The following is a 21,987-nucleotide window of genomic DNA, read 5'->3' on the forward strand; positions in this document are numbered from 1 at the left end:
CCCGAGGATGTGCCTTTTCAAGGTTTGAAATTAATCGGACAAGTACTTACCGAGCTATGGCGATTTAGCCGTTCGCCGTTCGCTTTGGCGTTGCGAATGGACCAAACCATTGCATGTAAATAGAGGGGGGGGGGGGGGGGTTCTGTGGTCGTTGCGAATGGACCAAACCATTCATGTAAATAGAGGGGGGGGGGGGTTCTGTGGTCGTTACTGCCACGTGGTTTCAAAGTTTTTTTTTGTTGTTGTTGTTTGCACGCATGTTTTTTTGCACCCACGTACGGGCACGCCCTAGGATGTTTACACACACACACCCCGACACAAATTTTTTTTTTTTTTTTTTTTGGCAAGGAACGGGCACCCACGTACGGGCACGTCCTAGCTTATATATAGTACGGGCATGCCCTAGTATATATAGATGGGGACAAGGGGAAGGAGATGGAAGGTGAGTAGTCCAGTTGCCAGGACATGAAACCCGGAAATTGTCAGTACTATAAGGTTTTTTGGTGGATTAGTAATGGTTAAGGGGTATATATGACAGAACCACCTCTTGCCGCTGCAGCAACTTTGGGGAATTTCCGTTATTTGCATAAATCCAAGATGGCCACCACCGACCTTGGTTCAAATAGAAAATCAGCAATAACTTTTGATCGAATCAAACTAGAAGGATGATTTTGGTACCTACACATAGGTTTTCACACATGGCGGATGCAATGAAAGTGTCAAAAAAGTTTTTTGACGTTGCTAGACAACCATAATCCAAGATGGCCACTGGTTTGATGTGGCTAAATAGCTTATCGGCCATCTTTTGATAGCATCATGCTAGAAGTTTGATTTTGGTATCTACCCATAGGTTTTCCCAGATGGCAGAGGCAATGGAAGGCTCAAATTATGGTTTTCATGTTGCTAGGCCCTTGCTAGTCAACTCAAATCCAAGATGGTCGCAATTGACACTTGGTAGGAATCAGATTTCGAAACACGAAAACAATATGACATCCAAAATGTTTATTACATTTTTAAATAATAACCTTGTTGGGTCCACGAACACATATTAATTACAATAAAATAATTCACAACATCTCAATAAACCATTTTAAACACACAACCTTGCACTCCCACTATCAACTATACTTATACATCAATCATCTTTGTGCATATCAGGGTACATTTGTATCTGTAACAATGCGCTAATATGTAGCACACCGCACGTCTTTCTAAAACTAGCACATCATGTCATCTTGAGTATATTTGTCTAGTACTCGAGACGACCAAGACCAGGATCCACTAGCCCTATATCGTTGTCATCATTGGTGTCATCCTCTTCTTCACCATTCATTGTGGCATCTTCCTCATGTTTCGTCATTGGGTTATGGCACGAATCTATTGAACCCTCACAATGACAGTAGGTTGTGCAGGACAGGCCTGCCCCAAAGCAGCTGCAGTTTGCTTGTGCGCAAGCATTTCCTGTGGCTTTGCACTGACAGCTTATGACTTTCATTAACTCAGGAGGTGCTGGTGGTCCTTTGGCGATTACTGGAGACGGTATGCTGTTGAGAATCTCCCAACCGAAGTTAGTTATACAGAGCGAAGGGGCGTTCTGCTTGTCTGCTGCTTTCCATAGTATCGTTTGATGGTGCGATCTGAGCATATGAAGGAGCAAGTTTTCATCTGTGGGAGGGAGGGATTTCACTAGGGGTGGCTTACCCTTATTCTTTGTGTAGATGGCATGTCGGGCGGCGTTCATGCTGGTGCATTTTGGCTGACCATATAGTACAGCGAAGAACTCTTGACCCGTTTTCAGCAGGTCTTCATGTGTAGCCGTCTCCTCTCCGATGACAGAGTAAAGCCCTGGAAAGTCTCCTTCTTGGAGTTTGCTGAGGGCGGTGATCTTTCCCTTGTTGAAGGGATACGACACTGTGTCACACCCTGTCACCACATGTATTCCAAGGAGCTGGAGGCTCTTATCTCTGAGAGCAGTTGCAATTTGGTTGATGTGCAACACACTCCCGTCCCACTTCTCCATCTGCACCAAAGCAGTGATCCCCAGCTTCCAAACCCAGAATATCAGAATGATGAAAACGTCTGTGTCATCACTGATTATGCGAATCACCCTTTTCCCTCCATGAACAGCCTGAAGCATGTAGCTGACCATCAACACATCTGCCTGATCATGGCTGAACGGTCCTTCCTCCTCTCCAACCATCAGAACATCCACGCCCAGTGTGTATGTGCAAAGTAGACATGAGATAAGTCTTGTGTTAGCCTTGCTATTAAGGATGACATCTCGCTAAGGAAGAGGAGACATGAGTGTGAGGTTGTAAGTACCAGCACCAGCACCACCAGCACGGCATGACCTTTCATGATCCTTAGCTGACATATTGCCATCGCGGTCAAAGATCACTTTCGTTGGGATTCCACTGTAGGGCTGCAGTCTGATCCCCATGCTTGTAGCTACTGTAGATACTGTACCACCACAGGGCCAGACGATGTGGTACAGTAGCTGTCCTGCATCAACAATCATTTCTTCTGGGGGACTTGGCTCGGTCGACAGGATCGCAAGTGTTTTCACAAGGTTGGCCTTATTACCTTTGCGGAGAAGACCATAACTTGAGCCTTCCATTGCCTCTGCCATATGGGAAAACCTATGGGTAGATACCAAAATCAACCTTCTAGCATGATTCTATCAAAAGTTATGGCCGATTAGCTATTTCGCCAAATCAAAACAGCGGCCATCTTGGATTATGTTTGTCTAGCAACATCAAAAACTTTTATGGACACTTTCATTGCATCCGCCATGTGTGAAAACCTATGTGTAGGTACCAAAATCATCCTTCTAGCTTGATTCTATCAAAAGTTATTGCTGATTTTCTATTTGAACCAAGGTCGGTGGTGGCCATCTTGGATTTATGCAAATTACGGAAGTTCCCCAAAGTTTCTGCAGCGGCAAGAGGTGGTTCTGTCATATATACCCCCTAACCTTTACAAATCCACCAAAAAAAACATAGTACCAACAATTTCCGGGTTCACATAGGGTTTATCATAGGTGGCAACTGGACTAGAGGAGAAGGAAGTGGAGGCGGAGGACAGAAGAAAAGCCAGGCTTAATTTGCTTGAACACATCAATTAAAGGACCTTAAGGTTTTTTGGCAGCAAATATGGCAGAATTTTTGATAAATTGTACATTTAAAAATAGAGTCAAGCTGTCCTGGGTTAAGTTTAGCTAAAAAAAGAAGATTGATAACTTTCTTAAAGATAAGTAGACAAAATGTCCAAAAAGGATGTGCTCACCTCCGTGCTCAAATGTTGCAGTTCCCATAACCATGACGGGAGTGCAAATAGTCGAAGAGAGGAGCCAGATGGCTACATTGATGAGCTTTGCTTTTACGGGTGTGCGGAAGTCCAAGGCCTTGACCGGATGGCAGATAGCTATGTAACGGTCGACACTCATCATGGTCAGAGTGAAAATACTGGTGAACATGTTGTAGTAGTCAATGGAGACGACCACTTTGCACAGGAGACCTCCGAATGGCCACGATCCCAGGAGGTAATTGGCACTTTGAAAGGGTAGTGTGATCGTAGCAAGGGCATCGGCCAGGGCGAGGTTAAAAATGTAGATATTGGTCGCAGTTTTCATCTTGGTGTACCTATCAGGTAAAGGATAACCAAAGGATTAACTTCTAAATGTTGCCTTCATTATCATGTAAACAATAACCATCAATAAAGTACACATTCACAATCAGTGTTTGAATTAACCGCTTCTTCTTTTGTTTGGGTACGCAGCACAAGGTTGCGGAGTAGCAACATTGGCTGAGGGCAAGGCTGTGCGACTGATGCAATGCCCTCTGTAGGTTAGGGCAAGAATTTGGAGTCTGTTCATGGTACCGGCGAAAGCTTGGCTACTCCTCCCGAAGGACCCCGTGGGATCTTTAACATCCACCAACTAATACGGGCAGATGGGACACCCGTTCAACGTCCCCACCTGAGGGGCGGCACACACATTGATGAATCACCCTGCCAGTAAAAGACCAGGAAAGTCAGTGGTGGCACCAATTTATGCATCACTGAGCAGCATCTGCAGACAGCTGTGTCCACTTTGGACATCAAGAGAAGCCATCGTCATATTGACAACCTGGCCTGGCCAGTGCATCAGAATTCACGTTGCATTTACTGCACCTGCAGCCAACGATGCTCATCGGAATAGAATGGTAGAGGGACAGCACACACCTCTATCATTTTAATCGCTTCTCTGTGCAGGTTTTTCCCCTTTACTGACACCTGCTCACAACCCATTTTTACCTCTACAGACATTGCACGACGCACAACGCTTAGTGAGCCAATCAAGGGAAGCGATTTGTCGAAAGTGATGGCTCGCACCATCATCAAAACACCGGGATGACAATTTCTAGCTGGGTATGGATTCAAACCCAGGCTAGAGAGGTTAGAGGCGAGTCTGTGTACCTCTAGGCCTTCCCATCAGCCCAGTTAACTGCTGAAAACATAAAAACTAGAAACCTCCGCCAGGCTGAACAGTTTATGTTTTGTATCCCACTGATAGGCCGGATCTGGATTTGAACGTGAACCAAAATTGAATCGGCTTGTTCTTCTCACTTAACCAACTCATCCACCAAGTTTTGTCATAATCTATTCACAACATTTTGAAACATCATGCTAAATATCGTTTTGGCCCTATCTTTCAATGGTGAAGAATCACTTGAAAGGTGAGAGTATCCGGATTCGGATCTTCACCAAAATCTAATCATTTGGTCCTTGTCACAAACTCAATCTGCCCACAAAATTTCGTAAAAATCCGTCGACAACATTTTGAGATACCCCCCTTTAACCTTTGGTGGCGGAAGTAACAACACCATTTCATGAGGTTCTTGCTGACATCACTCGATAACTACCAGTGGTATGAGCAATTCTGTGGATAAAACATGCAAGTGGTGCACAGTTAAAGTATTGATGACATCATTTGAAAACGTATGCAGGATCACATGGCAAAGCATCCCATAGGAAATAAGCAGACTTCGAAACACAGCAACAGGAATAATGTTCTAATTACTCGTAATATTCCATTTCTCCATCCATTTTTAGAGATGGAATATGTTTTATTTACATTTCCATTTGTTCCTTCATTTCCATTGTCCATATTAATCAAAGTACTAAATCAATTGTACCACCAGGTTCTTGACACGAGAACAGAATACTCCTTTATGACATGGTAGATATATATATATATAGGAGTGTATGCTGAATCAGCACGTCGCTGCATCCTTCCGCGACTCCTCAGCACCATCCCGACACACACCACTGTGTGTGCTAAGGAATGAGATGTTTTTACGGTGGCCGGAATACAAATCCTGCCACCAACCTCCTCGAGAGAGGACCCAGTACCCTGGTACTACATTTCGCCGACTCGGAAGGTATGTATGTTCACCTGTAATCACAGGCTGAGTCAACCCCACCTGGTATAAATTCAACAGCTGAACGGGATTCGAACTCAGAACCTTAGGATCGCAAGCCCACTGCCCTAACCATTAGGCTAACACCAGGTATCAGGTACAGTGAAAAGTCTTCCCTGGAGATTCCCTCACATGAGGAACCAGGTGCAAGTTACATGGAGCTGAGCAAAGCAAAAGCTCCCGCTACCAGCACTCCAACACTTATCTCTATTCATCCTGGGAAAAGAAATTATGCGGAATGTATTGATGGTTTTGCCTTTTTCATCGGCTACAGAGATAGCCTCTTCCGTCATTTTGAACATGGATTGCTTTCCATCTTGTCATTTGGACATGAGGCTACATCATTGATAACACGGATTGTGAATCATAATGGTAAACCGTAATGCTTAATTTGAAGAGACAATTGGGGGAGAGTGGGATTTCCAAATCTCTTGTGATATCCATCATTATTAATTTACTTTTTTTTAGTCCTCTATAACAGTCCCTAGAGTTTTGACCTTGCCATAATTTATGGATGAGATGTGAAAATGTGTGAAATGTAGATTGAAGAAGGGTGTAGTTTATGGCAAGGTTTCAAAGAAGAGGTTTTGTTGTGTGAGGAAGAGTTTTTCGCATAGGAAACCATTTCAGGTTTGATCGTTTGCACTAAAGTAGGACATCCTTATTTTCTTATAGACGCCGGACAGCTCAGACGCAGTGGTCTGTGTTTTGGAAGAGATCACTTATCTTACTATAATTCACCAAATGTCCGTCCGTCTGTCTGTCTGTCCGTCCGTTCGTTCGTCCGTCCGTCCGTCCGTTCCCAGGTACCGCAAAAACTGCTGAACCGATCGCAACGAAATTTTGGGTGGGTAATCTTGTGACCCCCTGGAGTAAAATAGGCTATATTGTTTTTCCAATTTCAGCTTTGGTCTCCAGCATTTTCAAGCTTTTGGACTCCTAACGCCTAACGTTATTGTCCCGGGTACCGCAAAAACGGCTGCGGTACGGCTGCATCGCCATACCGCAGCCGGATCAAAACGGATCGGCTGCACCGATCGCAACGATACACCTCCATGTCCGTGGGATTCCCACGGGTGACCCCACTCGTATACTATCTAAATCTATCTATAATTCCAGTAATCTCTGTGTGTATGTTTGTTTGTACGTTTGTTTGTTTGTATGTCTGTGACCGCTGTTTCTCGACAACTACCGGTCCGATATACTTGAAACTTGCCAGGTATATTGCTGGGGACCCGAGGATGTGCCTTTTCAAGGTTTTAAATTAATCGCAGAAGTACTTACCGAGCTATGTCCAAAAAACGATTCAACCAATCAGAGAGCAGCGAGCTATCACGTGTGCCGAACGTGGCGAACACACTCTGCCTCGGATGGCACATTTGAGAGCGTATTCATTTATTTCCCGTCGGCAAACTATGTTGCCGTTAAACTATGTTTTAAAACTAATTATAAAACTAATAAAAACTAATTTGCGATTCATCGTAACTGCGATATACGACCTTCCGGACAGTGAGGACTGCACTTCCGGCATCCAATCACAGAACGCGTTATTGCGTAGGCGTGGCCGATGTGAGAGCGAGCTGATGCTGAGCCCAGCGCGTGCGCCATTACGGTACGTAATTCGATTTCTTCCGGAGAAAATAATAATTTCTCGATTTCTTATGCGCATTATTTCTCCCAATTCAGTCAGAGCGAAGGGCGGAAGCGAAGAGCGTTGTTTTTTTTGTTTACGGGCGTACGGGCGGGGTAGAGCGTACGGGTAGCGTTTTTTTTTTTTTTTGGCACATTTGAGAGCGTATTCATTTATTTCACGTTGGCAAACTATGTTGCCGCTATGTTGCCGTTAAACTATGTTTTAAAACTAATTAAAACTAATTTGCGATTCTTTCGCTTTCCTGCGCATTTGTGCACGCTATGGTGATTTCTTTACCAAACTCCGCTAGCCGTTAGCTTTGGACCAAACCATTTCATGTAAATAGAGGGGGGGGGGTTGTCACCGTACTCGCAAGCCGTTAGCTTTGGACCAAACCATTGCATGTAAATAGAGGGGGGGGGGGGGGGGGATATACTTTTAGATATATATATAGTACGGGCATGCCCTAGTATCTATAAAGCTCAGTTGACTTTTTGCTCCACCAAATAACAGCGAAACGGAGTTGAGTAAAAGGGTGAAACTTCTACAGATGCTGTGATAAATAACTACCTCTGTCGGTTTGAATGTTTGAAAGAGAATAGACGTCTGGATCAATTTCTGAATTAAATTTAAATCCCGATTTATATATATATATAAACGCGAGTTGTCTGGGTGTGTCCGCGTTTTATTCAGAGATGGCTGAACGGATCTTCATCAAACTTTCAGAGGTTCATCAGTGAGTGCCTGGGAGTGTTTTAGGCAAAATAATAATAATAAATTGAAAAAAAAAGTTCGTTTTTTGGAGTTAAAAAAAAAAATCGCTCGATAGTGCCGAAGCCTTTTTAAATGAATGACAGTTATATACAAGTACACATTCGCATAAATAAATACAAAACAATTACCAGACATTTGAATACAAATAAATCAAACAATTCCGGAAGTGTACGAATTTGGTGGTATGGCTTCTTCTTCTTCCTGATCGGCATCACACTTAACTCAGAAACGTGAGCCACTCCCCTTCCTCTCCTGCCTCCCCCCTCCCCTCCCCTTCTCCCCTCCCCCCTTCCCCCTCTCCCCACCTTCCCCCCTCCTTACCCCTCCCCTCCCCCTCCCCCCGTTCCCTTCCCCTCCCCTCTCCTCCCTCTCCTCCCCCTGCCCCCCCCCCCGTTCCCCTCCCTTCCCCCGCCCGGCAACGCCGGGTACTTCTGCTAGTAAAATGATAAAGTCATTCATTTTAATGAAGTTTTATATACTAGGGCATGCGCGAACGGCTTGCGAGTACGGTGACAATCCCCCCCCCCCTCTATTTACATGCAATGGTTTGGTCCAAAGCGAACGGCTTGCGGAGTTTGGTAAAGAAATCGCCATAGCTCGGTAACTACTTGTCCGATTAATATGAAACCTTGAAAAGGCACATCCTCGGGTCCCCAGCAATATACCTGGCAAGTTTCAAGTATATCGGACCCGTGGTTGTCGAGAAACAGCAGTCACAGACAAACATACAAACATACAAACATACAAACATACAAACATACACACAGAGATTACTGGAATTATAGATAGATAAAACTAAAAGAAGTAGTCGTGCGTGCATCCATTCGAGTTCCACCCATTGGTTACACAGTTCGCCTGACTCCGCCCACAATCATTATACGACGGCCGCCATTTTAGCAACCCTGTAGAACTTTAGAATGTACCGTTTACAACCCTTTCTCTCAAGCAGGGCTTTTACTGCGGCGGTTAGCCGGTTATGCAAGTTTGCTCAAGTAGCGGCTACGCAGGTTTGCTATTATTTCTGACTATTTTCTCTTGAAATTGTGAGTGAAACAGGCGGGAAACTGACAGGTTTCTGTGAAGACGATGATAGAATATGTCAGGGGAGCAGAAAGCATTCAATATTCTGCTGCTTTGACGTGGGAATGACCATTTGCCTTTACGAGCCGGAGGAGGGTGAGAGTAGAGGTGGGATAGCTTGGAAGGGGGAGGTTGAGGCTTTGGGGTTTAGGTGTTAAGGACTTTTGGTGGGTGCAGGCAGGGGGTTTAAGACTTGAGCATGTGGAGGGGATTGATGCCTTAGGGTTGGGAGGGGAAGGGTGAAGCCTTGGGGTTTGAGAGCAGGGAGGATGAAGGAGTTTTTGTTGAGGAGTTGTCAGAATTGCATGTGTGTTGTACCGTCCACCAAACAGTGATGACTCCATCTACATCTCGCTGTCTGATAATATGGACCAACTTCTATCAACTCATCCCAACTCTCTCTTCCTCATATGTGGTGATTTCAATTGTCACCATGCCAGTTGGCTGGGTGTGGGTACCTCTCTCTGCGACTCACTGGGACTGACACAATCTGTCAATTTCCCGACCCGGATCTCAGTCAACGGAGCATCTTCTCTTCTGGACTTGGTTATGACTAACTTCCCTGAAAATGTCTGCTGCTCTTTTTCTGCTCCAATTGGCTCATCTGATCATGTGCTTGTTAAAGTGGACATCTCTCTGACCATTCTCAGGGAGCCTGCTCAGCGTCGACGAGTCTGGCATTTCACTCGGGCCAACTGGCACGGTCTTCAAGCAGCCATCAATCATCAGGACTGGTCTCCCATCTCTACCACCTCTGACATCAACTCATCCTGGGAATTCTTCCAAAGTAAATTGCTCTCTCTCATGCACAGATTTATCCCATCTCGTCTTCAATTGCCATACCCCTCCTCCCGTCCATGGTACACGGAATCTTGTGGTGAGGCTGTTGCCCAGAAACAACTTGCCTTCCTCTCCTGGAAAGCAAATCCAATGGAAGGAAGTCTCATTTCCTTTCACAAAGCCCGAAACAAGTGTCCACCCTCAGGAGAGCCAGGAAACAATATCTATCCGTTCTCAAGACCGAACTCTCTTATCTGTCTCCCTCTTCCAAATCGTGGTGGCGCCTGGTCAAATCTGTTTCTGGTGTTTGTTCCCCCTCCATCCCCTCCCTTACCTCAAACGGCTACACAGCTGACTCCGCACATGAAAAAGCTGAATGCCTCAACTCTGTGTTTGCCTGTAAATCTTGTGTCCCAAACCCATCCCTCTCTGTACCCACCATACCCAGTCGTACCCAGCTGCTCCTGGACTCCGTTTCCTTTCCTCCTGACAAGGTGGAAAAGTTTCTGTCAACCCTCGACTCTGATTCTGCAACTGGACCTGACGGCATCAGCCCAAGGGTCCTAAAATCCTGTTCTTCCGCTCTTTCACTCCCTCTCTCTGTTCTCTTCACCCTCTCTTTTGCTCAAGGTCAACTGCCATCTGCTTGGAAATCAGCCAACATCACCGCTTTACACAAAAAAGGTGCAAAAACAGATCCTAGCAACTACAGACCAATCAGCGTTCTCCCAATTATCAGCAAAGTCCTGGAATCCATCATTGCTTCGGATATGAAATCTTTCCTCTTCTCCAATGGCTTGATCTCTGATCATCAATTTGGTTTCAGACCAGGTCACTCTACTGTGGACGTGCTGCTTCTGCTGTCTCAACAATGGATGGAGGTCCTCAATGCCAAACAGGAAATTAGAGCTGTCTCCCTCGACATATCACGTGCCTTCGATATGGTCTGGCACCCCGCTCTGCTCACCAAACTCTCCTCCTTTGGTATCCATGGAAATCTCCACGCATGGCTGGCGGACCTCCTCTCTAGTCGTAGTCAACGTGTGGCCCTGAATGGGTTTCTCTCATCTCCTCTTCCTGCTCAGGCTGGAGTTCCCCAAGGCAGTGTTCTGGGCCCTGTGCTTTTTCTGGTCTTCATCAATGATCTCTCTGACTCTCTTGAAAATCCTCTCTATCTCTTTGCTGCTGACTCCAATCTCTGCCGCTCCATTCCTCATCCCTCAGATCGGCAGTCTGCAGCCTCCTCACTCTCTGCAGACCTGGACAAAATCACAGACTGGGTAAACAAGTGGAACATGTCTTTCAATCCTGACAATTCTCACACTCTTACGATGTCTCTCCGGAAAGACCGACTGGACAACCCTCCCATCTACTTTCTGAATAATCCTCTCCAAGAAGTTCTGTCACTCAAGCTTTTGGGTCTCACGATGTGCCATGATCTTTCCTGGGAAAACCACATTAGCAAGCTGGCCTCCAAAAGCCAGTCGCCGGCTGGGCATCCTCCGTCGTGCGAAGTCCTTCCTTGGCACACTTGAGCTCCTCACCACATACAAGGCTTTCATCCGCAGCTCAATGGAGTACTGCTCTCTCCTCTGGGCTGGTGCTCCTGCCTCACACCTAGCTCGTCTTCACGCTGTTTTAACCAAAGCGTTCAGAATCATTGGAATCTCCCGCGATGACGCTATCTCCGAGGGCCTTTCACTTAATCACCGCAGGCAGGTTGGTGGTCTTTCCGTCTTCTACCGACTCCTCTCCGGCCTTGCTCCCCCAGCTCTCTCTGGGCTCTGTCCCCCAAATATTCCTACAGGTCGCACAAGATCTGCCTGCAACCCTCTTATGGTTAAACTGCCAAAATCAAGACTCTCTGCTCACCTTCACTCCTTCATTCCGCTTTTCTCCCACCTCTGGAACAAACTCCCTCACTCTCTTCAATCCCACTCTTCCCTCCAGGTCTTTAAAACAGCTGTTCACCACCATCTCTTATCTTCTCCAATCCAAAGCCTCGATCTTTTGTACCCCCGTTAACTCACCCCAGATCCACTTTTTTGAAATGCCGACTTCTTTCCTGAAATACCTAGTAGTGTTCATTTGCTTTACTAGGGCATGCCCGTACTATATATATATCTAAAATTATATCCCCCCCCCCTCTATTTACATGAAATGGTTTGGTCCATTCGCAAAGCCAAAGCGAACGGCTTGCGAGTACGGTGGCAATCCCCCCCCCCCCCTCTATTTACATGAAATGGTTTGGTCCATTCGCAAAGCCAAAGCGAACGGCTTGCGAGTACGGTGACAATCCCCCCCCTCTATTTACATGAAATGGTTTGGTCCAAAGCGAACGGCTTGCGAGTACGGTGACAATCCCCCCCCCCCCCCCCCCCCTCTATTTACATGAAATGGTTTGGTCCAAAGCGAACGGCTTGCGGAGTTTGGTAAAGAAATCGCCATAGCTCGGTAACTACTTCTCCGATTAATATGAAACCTTGAAAAGGCACATCCTCAGGTCCCCAGCAATATACCTGGCAAGTTTCAAGTATATCGGACCCGTGGTTGTCGAGAAACAGCGGTCACAGACACACAGACACACACACATACACACACACACACATACACACACACATACACACACACACACATACACACACACATACACACAGAGATTACTGGAATTATAGATAGATACCGTGTACTCCTTCCTCCTCCCCAGCCCTCCCCCTTCCACAGATCTACTGACGTCCTTGTTCTCTTCTGTTGTTGTGCTTGTGTGCTTCCTTCTCTCGCTCCCTCTTTTCTCCCGCTCCCTTCATTGTTTGTTTTATGTATCTGTGCATGTTTTCATGTTCAATTGTTAGCTCTTACACGAGCCTCGATTCTGTATACAAAAAATAATAACAATAATAATAATAATAAATTAAAAAAACCCACGCAGTCTTGATATAAAGGACATGCCAAGGGTCTTTTCTACTCTAGCTTTGCGTTTCCAAGCACGATCTACATTTGCATTACATGAACTTTGAATAACTGTTGCGATGGTAACTAACCACACAAAGCCGACAAGTCAAAGGGAACAGTCCAAAGCTGAACCTCCTGCCATATCTAATTAGAGAAACTGCCACGATTTTGGAGCAATCTTTGAGAAAAAGATGCACTAAACAGAGATCTCCATCGTTGCATCACGAAGAGCCGCCATTTTTGCCTCAATAAATTTAATTGGTCAAGATGGAATATCATTTTGCCCAAGTAAAGCTAAACTGAAGGTTTTTGGAAAGTGCAAGCAAGGCTATTTGAGTTCTACTGTGTTCGAATATATCATTCAATTGAAATGAAAGGTTTTTTAAAGGCTGTAAAAACAACTAGAGCAATGTGACTGTTTCGCCAATATGTCTCCGCACGTAGTCCCTGCCCATGACAACGGGTAGATACCCTCGTTCACTGTCCTAAAAATAAACACGCCTGATTTAAATCCCTTCAGCTGTGTGAAGCGGTTTTCAGAGAAGGGATTTTTTTTTAAATATCGACTTTCAAGCTTATATGGCTGCCAAACCACATGACATGTGACATCAAAAATGTGCACGCTGCATATGTATGGGTAGGGGATCACGTTTGTGAAGTTTCGTGTTGATTGGATAAGGTTCGTTTTTCTATCCAAGATGGCTGCCAAATCACGTGACCTACGACATCATCATTTTCAAACTATATGCCACAATGCCGTCAGATGACTGGTAAACTTTCGCATCAATAGGGTAAGCGGTTTCAGAGATATAATTATTTAATATTTTCCTTCAATCCAATATGGCTGCCACACCATGTGACCAATGATGTTTTCGTGATCATCTTTTAATCACCATGCCTAGTCAACGACACACAAAGTTTCGAGTCAATCGATTTGGTGGTTTGGGAGAAGACGATTTTTAAAGGTTTTAGGTTAAATCCAATATGGCTGCCAAACCATGTGACCTATGATGTCATAAATTTAAGATTTTAAAACATTTTTGGCTGGTATACCACTTCACCTATGATGTCATCATTATCATGCTTTTGTTCCCCATGGGGATTACTTGACAATTTGCCAAGTTTCAAATTTTTCCATTCAGCGGTTTCTTTGAATTTTTTTTATTATTATTTGTGTTTAATCAAAGACTTATGACGGCCACGTGACCTATGACGTCACAATTGTCATTAAAAAAACATTCTGCATGGATGTCACTCCTACCCTGAAAGTTTTGTCTCAATCGGGCATGGTGTTGCTGAGAAAAACGAGGTTTAGCCCGTACGGACGGACGGACAACCCAAAAACATAATTCCTCCGGCCACCTTCGGTGGCGGAGGCATAAAAGAGCATTGAATCGGAAGTTCAGCACCGATGACGTACCCACTTTTACACCACCTTATTTAACACGTGAAATTACTTTGTGCCTGTCGTTTGTGTCCTTTATGACATCCCCAAAATCAGTACGTTTCCTGTTTGCAATGGTTTAAAATTTTGTTTGACTGCCAGACATACTGAAGCAATTGCTCGGCCGCGAATGTGCGTGTGCACTTGGGACGAGATGCCATACAATTTTCCAACTCCAAATCCAGGGCCAATCTACTGCTAAGCCGCGGGGTCCTGTTCCGATTCATGTTCCGACTGATGTTATACAGTGTTCAAATTTATATAATTCAATTGAAATTAAATAGTTATTCGATCATATAAATAAAATGTAGTGATTGCCAGTGTGCAATCTTGAACGATTGTCCATTTTGTTAAAGTGTGGAAGATCAGGTCTTCATGTGAAGTATCATGGAGTATGGGTACCCACTCTGGGCTGGTGCAGCAGTTTTCCATCTTGCTCCCCTGGAGGTGCCCACATGTAAGGGTGTTTGGTGTCGCCCTTTCTCGGCAGCCGGCTTGAGGCCTTGACCAAATGTCTGCTTTTCGCCCGCTGCAGGTTGGAGGAGTCAAGTTGCAAAGATTCCGCAAAGCTCCGAAACAAAAGGTCACACAAAACAAAACAGACCGCCAGAGACAAAAGTGACCGAGAGAGAGACTCTTCTTCCTCCTGCTCGAACCTTCTCGCCCTCACGTCACACTCTGTCCACTGCAGGATTATTATACTTTTCTTTCTCCTCAATTCTGGCTTCGCTCTTCCCACCTCAGCTTGCCAGGGTCACACACGTTCTCCCTAAATCCCATGCCAGGTCCCCTCCCTTCCAGCCCCCCGATTTAAGCTCTATTCCTCCATCCCTCTACTCTTTCATCTGTGGAACCGACTTCTCTGCGTCTGGTATCTTGTGCCCATCCATCCAGTCCTCCAGGAGTTCTGTCCATCATCCCATTCTGCCACTCATCCACTCACGTGCAATGTCTTTATCCCTGTTTTTCCTTTCGATCCTCGACCGGTCTGTGAAACTGCTGCCTTTTGTTGTTTAGCTCCTCGATGGACCTAGATTTATGCACAAAAATATGAGAGAAGCAGATGCAAATGGAGCAAACGTTACTCCTTCCAGGGTGTCTGAACACCAATGAGCAGATCCCAATTGTCTCAGGGGGCATTCGGTGAGGGTCACATGACATGGGATCTTTGGTCTCTCAGCAACTGAATTGCATCGACTGGTGACATGAGGCAGAACAACTGCGTGTCTTTGCGAATTGCGATTTGAGTTGTTCGACATGACGGAACTGCAACAAACGACATGGTCAGTCGTAAAAACAGAAAATCGAAATTTTTCAATCGGGTCATTTCAAAAATCATTACCCAATAATTACCAATACGCTGTCTTGGAGGCAGTGACTAAGTTACCCACAATGCACCTTGGTCGTCAGTCTTCAATGCAGCAGGTTTATTGTTAATAGTGTCTTAGGAAGACCACGTGACCTTCAATTTAACTCTTTGTGGTGGCTGATATTGATGTAAAACCCTGAGAATGTGCATTGGTAATAATGATTACCTCCGTCGCCAAAGGTAGACGGAGTGTCTGCTTGTCTGTCTGATTATATTGCGTGTGTGACAATGACGGATTGATTACATTTTAGTGAAGATCCAGATCCAGATACTGAAATATTAAATGATTCTTCGTCATTTTTTTTAATTTATATACTGAATCGAGGCTCGTGAAAGAGCTGACAACCGCGAGGGAAAGACAGTACAGGGGGACCGCGAGGGAAAGACAGCACAGGGGGGCCACGAGGGAAAGACAGCACAGGGGGACCATGAGGGAAAGACAGCACAGGGGGACCACGAGGGAAAGACAGCACAGGGGGACCACGAGGGAAAGACAGCACAGGGGGACCACGAGGGAAAGACAGCACAGGGGGACCACGAGGGAAAGACAGCACAGGGGGACCGCGAGGGAAAGACAGCACAGGGGGACCGCGAGGGAAAGACAGCACAGGGGGACCACGAGGGAAAGACAGTACAGGGGGACCACGAGGGAAAGACAGCACAGGGGGACCACGAGGGAAAGACAGCACAGGGGGACCACGAGGGAAAGACAGCACAGAGGGACCGCGAGGGAAAGACAGCACAGGGGGACCACAAGGGAAAGACAGCACAGGGGGACCACGAGGGAAAGACAGCACAGGGGGACCGCGAGGGAAAGACAGCACAGAGGGACCACGTGGGAAAGCTACCATTGAAAGATGGGGCCAAAAACAATACACGGTACACCAGGGTATTTCAAAAAGATATGGATTATTATAGTGGATGTGGATAGTAGCCGCCATATATCCATGAACCGCAACCTACCCATGAGCCACCAGCTATCCATGAGCCACCAGCTACCCATGAACTGCAAGCTAACCATGAACCGCCAGCTACCCATGAACCGCCAGCTACCCATGAGCCACCAGCTACCCATGAACTGCAAGCTACCCATGAGCCACCAGCTACCCATGAGCCACCAGCAACCCATGAGCCACCAGCTACACATGAGCCACCAGCTACCCATGAACCGCAAGCTACCCATGAACCGCAAGCTACCCATGAGTTGCCAGCTACCCATGATCCACCAGATACCCATGAGCCACCAGCTACCCATGAACTGCAAGCTGCCCATGAGTCACCTGCTACCCATGAGCCACCAGCTACCCATGAACCGTAAGCTACCCATGAGTCGCCAGCTACCCATGAACCGCAAGCTACCCATGAGCCGTAAGCTACACATGAGCCACCAGCTACCCATGAACCACAAGCTACCCATGAGTCGCCAGCTACCCATGATCCACCAGATACCCATGAGCCACCAGCTACCCATGAACCGCAAGCTACCCATGAGCCGCCAGCTACCCATGAGTCACCAGCTACCCATGAGCCGCCAGATATTCCATGAGTCACCTGCTACCCATGAGCCGCCAGATATCCATGAGTCACCTGCTACCCATGAGCCGCCAGATACCCATGAACCGCAAGCTACCCATGAGTCACCTGCTACCCATGAGCCGCCAGATATCCATGAGTCACCTGCTACCCATGAGCCGCCAGATACCCATGAACCGCAAGCGACCCATGAGCCGCCAGGTATTCATGAACCGCAAGCTACCCATGAGTCACCTGCTACCCATGAACCGCAAGCTACCCATGAATCGCCATTTACCCTTGAGTCGCCAGCTACCCATGATCCGCCAGCTACCCATAAGTCATATACCTATGTAAAATTGTTACATGCCCATTGTTACCTCCACCACCAAAGGTGGATGGAGGTTGTGTTTTCACCCCTGTCTGTCTGTCTGTTTGTTTGTGAACAAAATATCTCAAAAAGTTGTGGACGGATTCGGACGAAATTTGGCAGAGATGTAGCGTATCTGACAAGCACGAAATGATTCGATTTTGGTGAAGATCTGGACCCGGCTACTAGAATTTTTAAAGTGATTCTTCACCATTGAGAGATAGGGCCAAAAACGATACATAGCAGGATATCTCAAAAAGTTGTGGACAGATTGTGACAAAATTTGGTGCACGAGTTGGTTATGTGTCAAGAACAAGCCGATTAGATTTTCGTTCGGATCAGGACCCAGATCCGGCCTATCAGTGGATACAAAACGTAACTGTTCAGCCACCCTCAAACCACCCACCCTCAAACTGTTCAGCCTGGCGGAGGTATGTGCTCTGGCGGAGGTATGTGCTCTACCGAGTGCCGTTCATGTTTAAATATGACATTATTGGGTTTATCGATCAATAAAACAACAACTCAATTTATGATTGGTGCCAAGTTTATATCAGCTATGCTAATCTACCAGAGACAATTAAGCACCAACATCATCGCACCAAACTCTTGACAGAGCGTCGTTGGTACAGAAGCAGTCTCTTGACAAGGGGTTTGATAGGTGGTTTGCCATTACCTTACTAGAAGAGACAATTATATGAGTTATAATTATTGTCAAGTCCGTAAGCTGATGAATACCAATAGCCAGACGGTCCTTAATTCCGAGGCGCGTAGCCGAAATTGGCGGTTGGTCCGTCACGCGTTGGTGAAGGAAACAAAGCTCTTACCTGAACGGAAGCCACATGGGTTTATTCTCGGACCCACAAACAAATAAACACACATGACAAATAAAATGCAACAATAATGAATTTAATGAAAGTAAATGTAAGAATAAAATAAATGCGGAGGTGAATCTAATATTTCCTACTTGAGGATCCTCCAATCAGACACAAAGACAAACAAAGGGGAAAGATAAAATAAAATAAACTGTTTTATGGAGTCGACCGGTACTCAGCTCTGGTCCAAAATGCGCTTGGGAGCTGGAAGGCCACCGCAACCCGCACAGCTACCCGCACAAGAAACACCCTGACAATGGTGCCAAAAATGCCCAGGCGTGAAAAAGCAGTCAAATGGCCCTTCCTCACTTCCACTGCCAAGCGCAACGCGACTCCAGCACCGCCAAAAAACACCACAGTCCAACACACCCCCCAACCCTCCAACGTTGCAAAGGTTCAACAAAGCTCCGAAACGTCTTCTCACAAGATCACACAAAACAAAAGCGACCGCCAGAGACAAAAGTGACCGAGAAAGAGAGACTCTTCTTCCTCCTGCTCGAACCTTCTCGCCCTCATGTCACACTCTGTCCAATGCCCGAGCTCCATCAAATCTCCCCATGTCTCCACGACCAATAACGAGGCTTGGGGCATGGCCCGCCGGTTACGAACCTTTGGAGGCGGGGTTTAGCCGTCGATCGAGAATGTTCGGGCTTCTGTCGGAAATTATGCTGGTTATGGTTGGTTAATGGACGGTTGTTATTATTGTTGTTGTTGTTGTGCAAGGGTTTTAATTGCCAGCCTTGTTATAATTGTAAAAACATAGGGAAAAACCACAGAGGGCAGTCACACACTGGGGGAAAACTAGTCTTAACCCCTATCTAATTACCATAGCTTCACCCCTCTTGTGAAGACATGTAAACAGCTCCGATTTCCCTGCTTAAATACATCGAGATGCCTCCTACGTGTTCATGGTCCATGCTATACTAGTACCCGACTGCAAAGCCGCAATGAGCCGGCGAAGCCAAAGCCTCTTGCCACTATTTTACCCATCACTATGGCATCAGTAGTTTCGGTAGTTGGTAGTAGGTAGTTGGTAGTTGGTACCGTACCTGGTAAGACTTGGTAAAAGAGAAGAGCAGCCAGTCCTCCCCAATACCTACATACAATAAATGTCTCAAGAAGCTTAAGGAAGTAACTATACGATGTGCTAGCTTAAGGCCTATTTTAAGAAATTTTAACTGGGCTTAACATACGTTTTCACAGTATGTGTGTAGTCTTCTACCTTCAGTCGCTGTCAGGACTGGTTCTCTCTGGGCACTGCGGCTTCCCCCACCATAACAAGTTAGCTTGCAGTAAGATCAGTGCCGACAGGTCAGCCGATAGCGCCGTTTCAATGGCAATGTGTGACTGTCGTTAATCAAACCGTGTCGATGGCGCTGATTGGCTGACCTAAGCTGATCGCTGATTGGTCAGCTCACAAAATTTCGCAAATTCAGACCTAAAATGACACCATTTGCATTCTGGATGAGATTAAAATTGATAAAATTTACTTCTTCATTAATTCCGTGAATTCCGTCTCAACGTCGGATATTTCCGGCCGTGAAAAACTATCCCCTATGGCCGCGAGATTTCTAAAAAATAATTCTTCATCAATTTTAGAATATTTGACGCCGTTTTCACCCTCCAAAACGCGTAATAAGCTTTTTTAAAATAATTTTTGAAATTCTCGAATCTCATTGGTTCCGGTGTTTGGTGACGATTTTCGTTGAAGATAACGAGGTTGGTCTTAAAGTATTTTAATTACACATTAGAGGTGCATCAGATTGTGAATCAAACAAAGACGGGTGAAACAAACTCCTATTGAACTTTTTCTCAATTTTTTTATGCATACTTCTGCATCCGGATGATGGCGGCCTCCATTGAGTGATTTGGTTTTAGAAATATTTTTTCAAATGCTCGAATCTCATTGGTTCCGGTGTTTGGTGACGAATTTCGTTGAAGATAACCAGGCCCGTGCGGGCCGAGGTTGGTCTTAAAGTATTTTAATTACAAATTAGAGGTGCATACGATTGTGAATCAAACAAAGACGGGTGAAACAAACTCCTATTGAACTTTTTTCAATTTGTTATGCATACTTCCGCATCCACAAGATGGCGGCCTCCATTGAGCGATTTGGTGCGTCACAGCTTCGGAATTCTCAAGCCAAGGGATCCAGCATAATCTGTTTTTTCAACATAATACGTACGCGTTTATTCACAACACCGGCTTCGCCGGCTACAATCGGTCCGTCCACGGTCTATACAATCCTGCCTCCACTATGGTATTTCATCTTCTACCCCCACAAACGTAACATTATTTAATCTCGTGATGATAATGTTACCCAGGTCGAAAATCCCATTGAAACCAATAGAGACCAGTAGGACTTTTCTATGGGTGTCTATTGGAAATCACGGTTTATATTGGTTTCTACAGGAACCAGTAGAGTTTCCGTCATCCAGGTGTTTCATAGTCAGGGTGATTCATCGATGTGTGTGCAGTCCCTTGGATGGATGTTGGATTACACGTCCCGTCTGCCGGCATTAGTTGGTGGCAATGCACCAGGTGTTTATTTACTAATTTAAAAACAAAGTCTAGGCTCAGGACAGGTACTAAACGATAGTGGATGAGGAAGTTTTCCACAAAACAAAAGGGCAAAAAGCCATAAGCTGACATTGAATAAATAGGTAAACATGGCTGCCCTGTAAGAAATGATGGGTTATGACCGGAATGAAAAAGATCATCAATATAAATGAGAAGACCTGACATGGTGGTGAGCTGCAAACCTTGAACAAAAGGTAAAGAGCAACATGATTGAATACGCATAGGCAGGTGATTATATAGGTGCGAACAGAGAGGGACAAAATAATGCAGGTGAGAAATAAACCTGAACTTTGAAATGTTCACAAGGAGGGAGTTGCTGGTTGCCCTGGTAGAGCTGGAGCACGTGACGAAAAATAAAGGGCAGGAGAAGCAAGACCGGACAAGAGATAGTAGAAGATCAAACAAACAATTCGAAGGTGAGCATAATAACTAGATACCTGCGATCACAAAGCGATCAAAAAGAAAGGGTAAGTCTCCCAGGGTTTCAACAACGGACATATTATTTTCAGATCTCCACATGACCTTCACCTTCAACATTAATGGATAGAGTGGAAATTTAAAAGGTGCAAGATAAAATGCCAGCTCGATACGAGGTGCAGTGGAGGGTTCAGCGGGGCGGGTGCGTTTCATCCTTAGTCCTGTGGACTCGGCTCGGTTTTCCTTTGTGGGCGCTGACAGCAGGGAATGGCGGACTGAGAGTCTGAGACTTAGTAGATATTGTGAACAAGGAGGTTTGCGCAAGGGAGACGAGGAGGATTGCATGAGGAAGGTGATGAGGATTGCATGCGGGAGGTGAGGAGGATTGCATGCGGGAAGTGATGAGGATTGCATGAGGAAGGTGAGGAGGATTGCATGCGGGAGGTGAGGAGGATTGCATGAGGGAGGTGAGGAGGATTGCATGAGGAAGGTGAGGAGGATTGCATGCGGGAGGTGAGGAGGATTGCATGACGGAGGTGAGGAGGATTGCATGCGGGAGGTGATGAGGATTGCATGCGGGAGGTGAGGAGGATTGCATGAGGGAGGTGATGAGGATTGCATGCGGGAGGTGAGGAGGATTGCATGCGGGAGGTGAGGAGGATTGCATGCGGGAGGTGAGGAGGATTGCATGAGGGAGGTGATGAGGATTGCATGAGGAAGGTGAGGAGGATTGCATGAGGGAGGT

At 45.9% G+C, this 21,987-nt stretch overlaps 1 protein-coding gene across 1 annotated transcript in view; it reads right to left on the reverse strand.

The window, feature by feature from the left end:
- LOC137438399 (delta-type opioid receptor-like) overlaps window positions 1-21,987 on the reverse strand; it is a 41,320-nt gene that overhangs the window by 9,366 nt on the left and 9,967 nt on the right. The window contains exon 2 of the mRNA XM_078769405.1: window positions 3,286-3,641. Coding sequence (XP_078625531.1) covers window positions 3,286-3,641 — 356 coding nt within the window. The remainder of the gene's footprint in view (window positions 1-3,285; window positions 3,642-21,987) is intronic.

This window comes from Myxine glutinosa, unplaced genomic scaffold (assembly GCF_964187855.1).
Source record: "Myxine glutinosa unplaced genomic scaffold, kmMyxGlut1.1 SCAFFOLD_2372, whole genome shotgun sequence".
In the NCBI taxonomy this organism is placed as follows: domain Eukaryota; kingdom Metazoa; phylum Chordata; class Myxini; order Myxiniformes; family Myxinidae; genus Myxine; species Myxine glutinosa.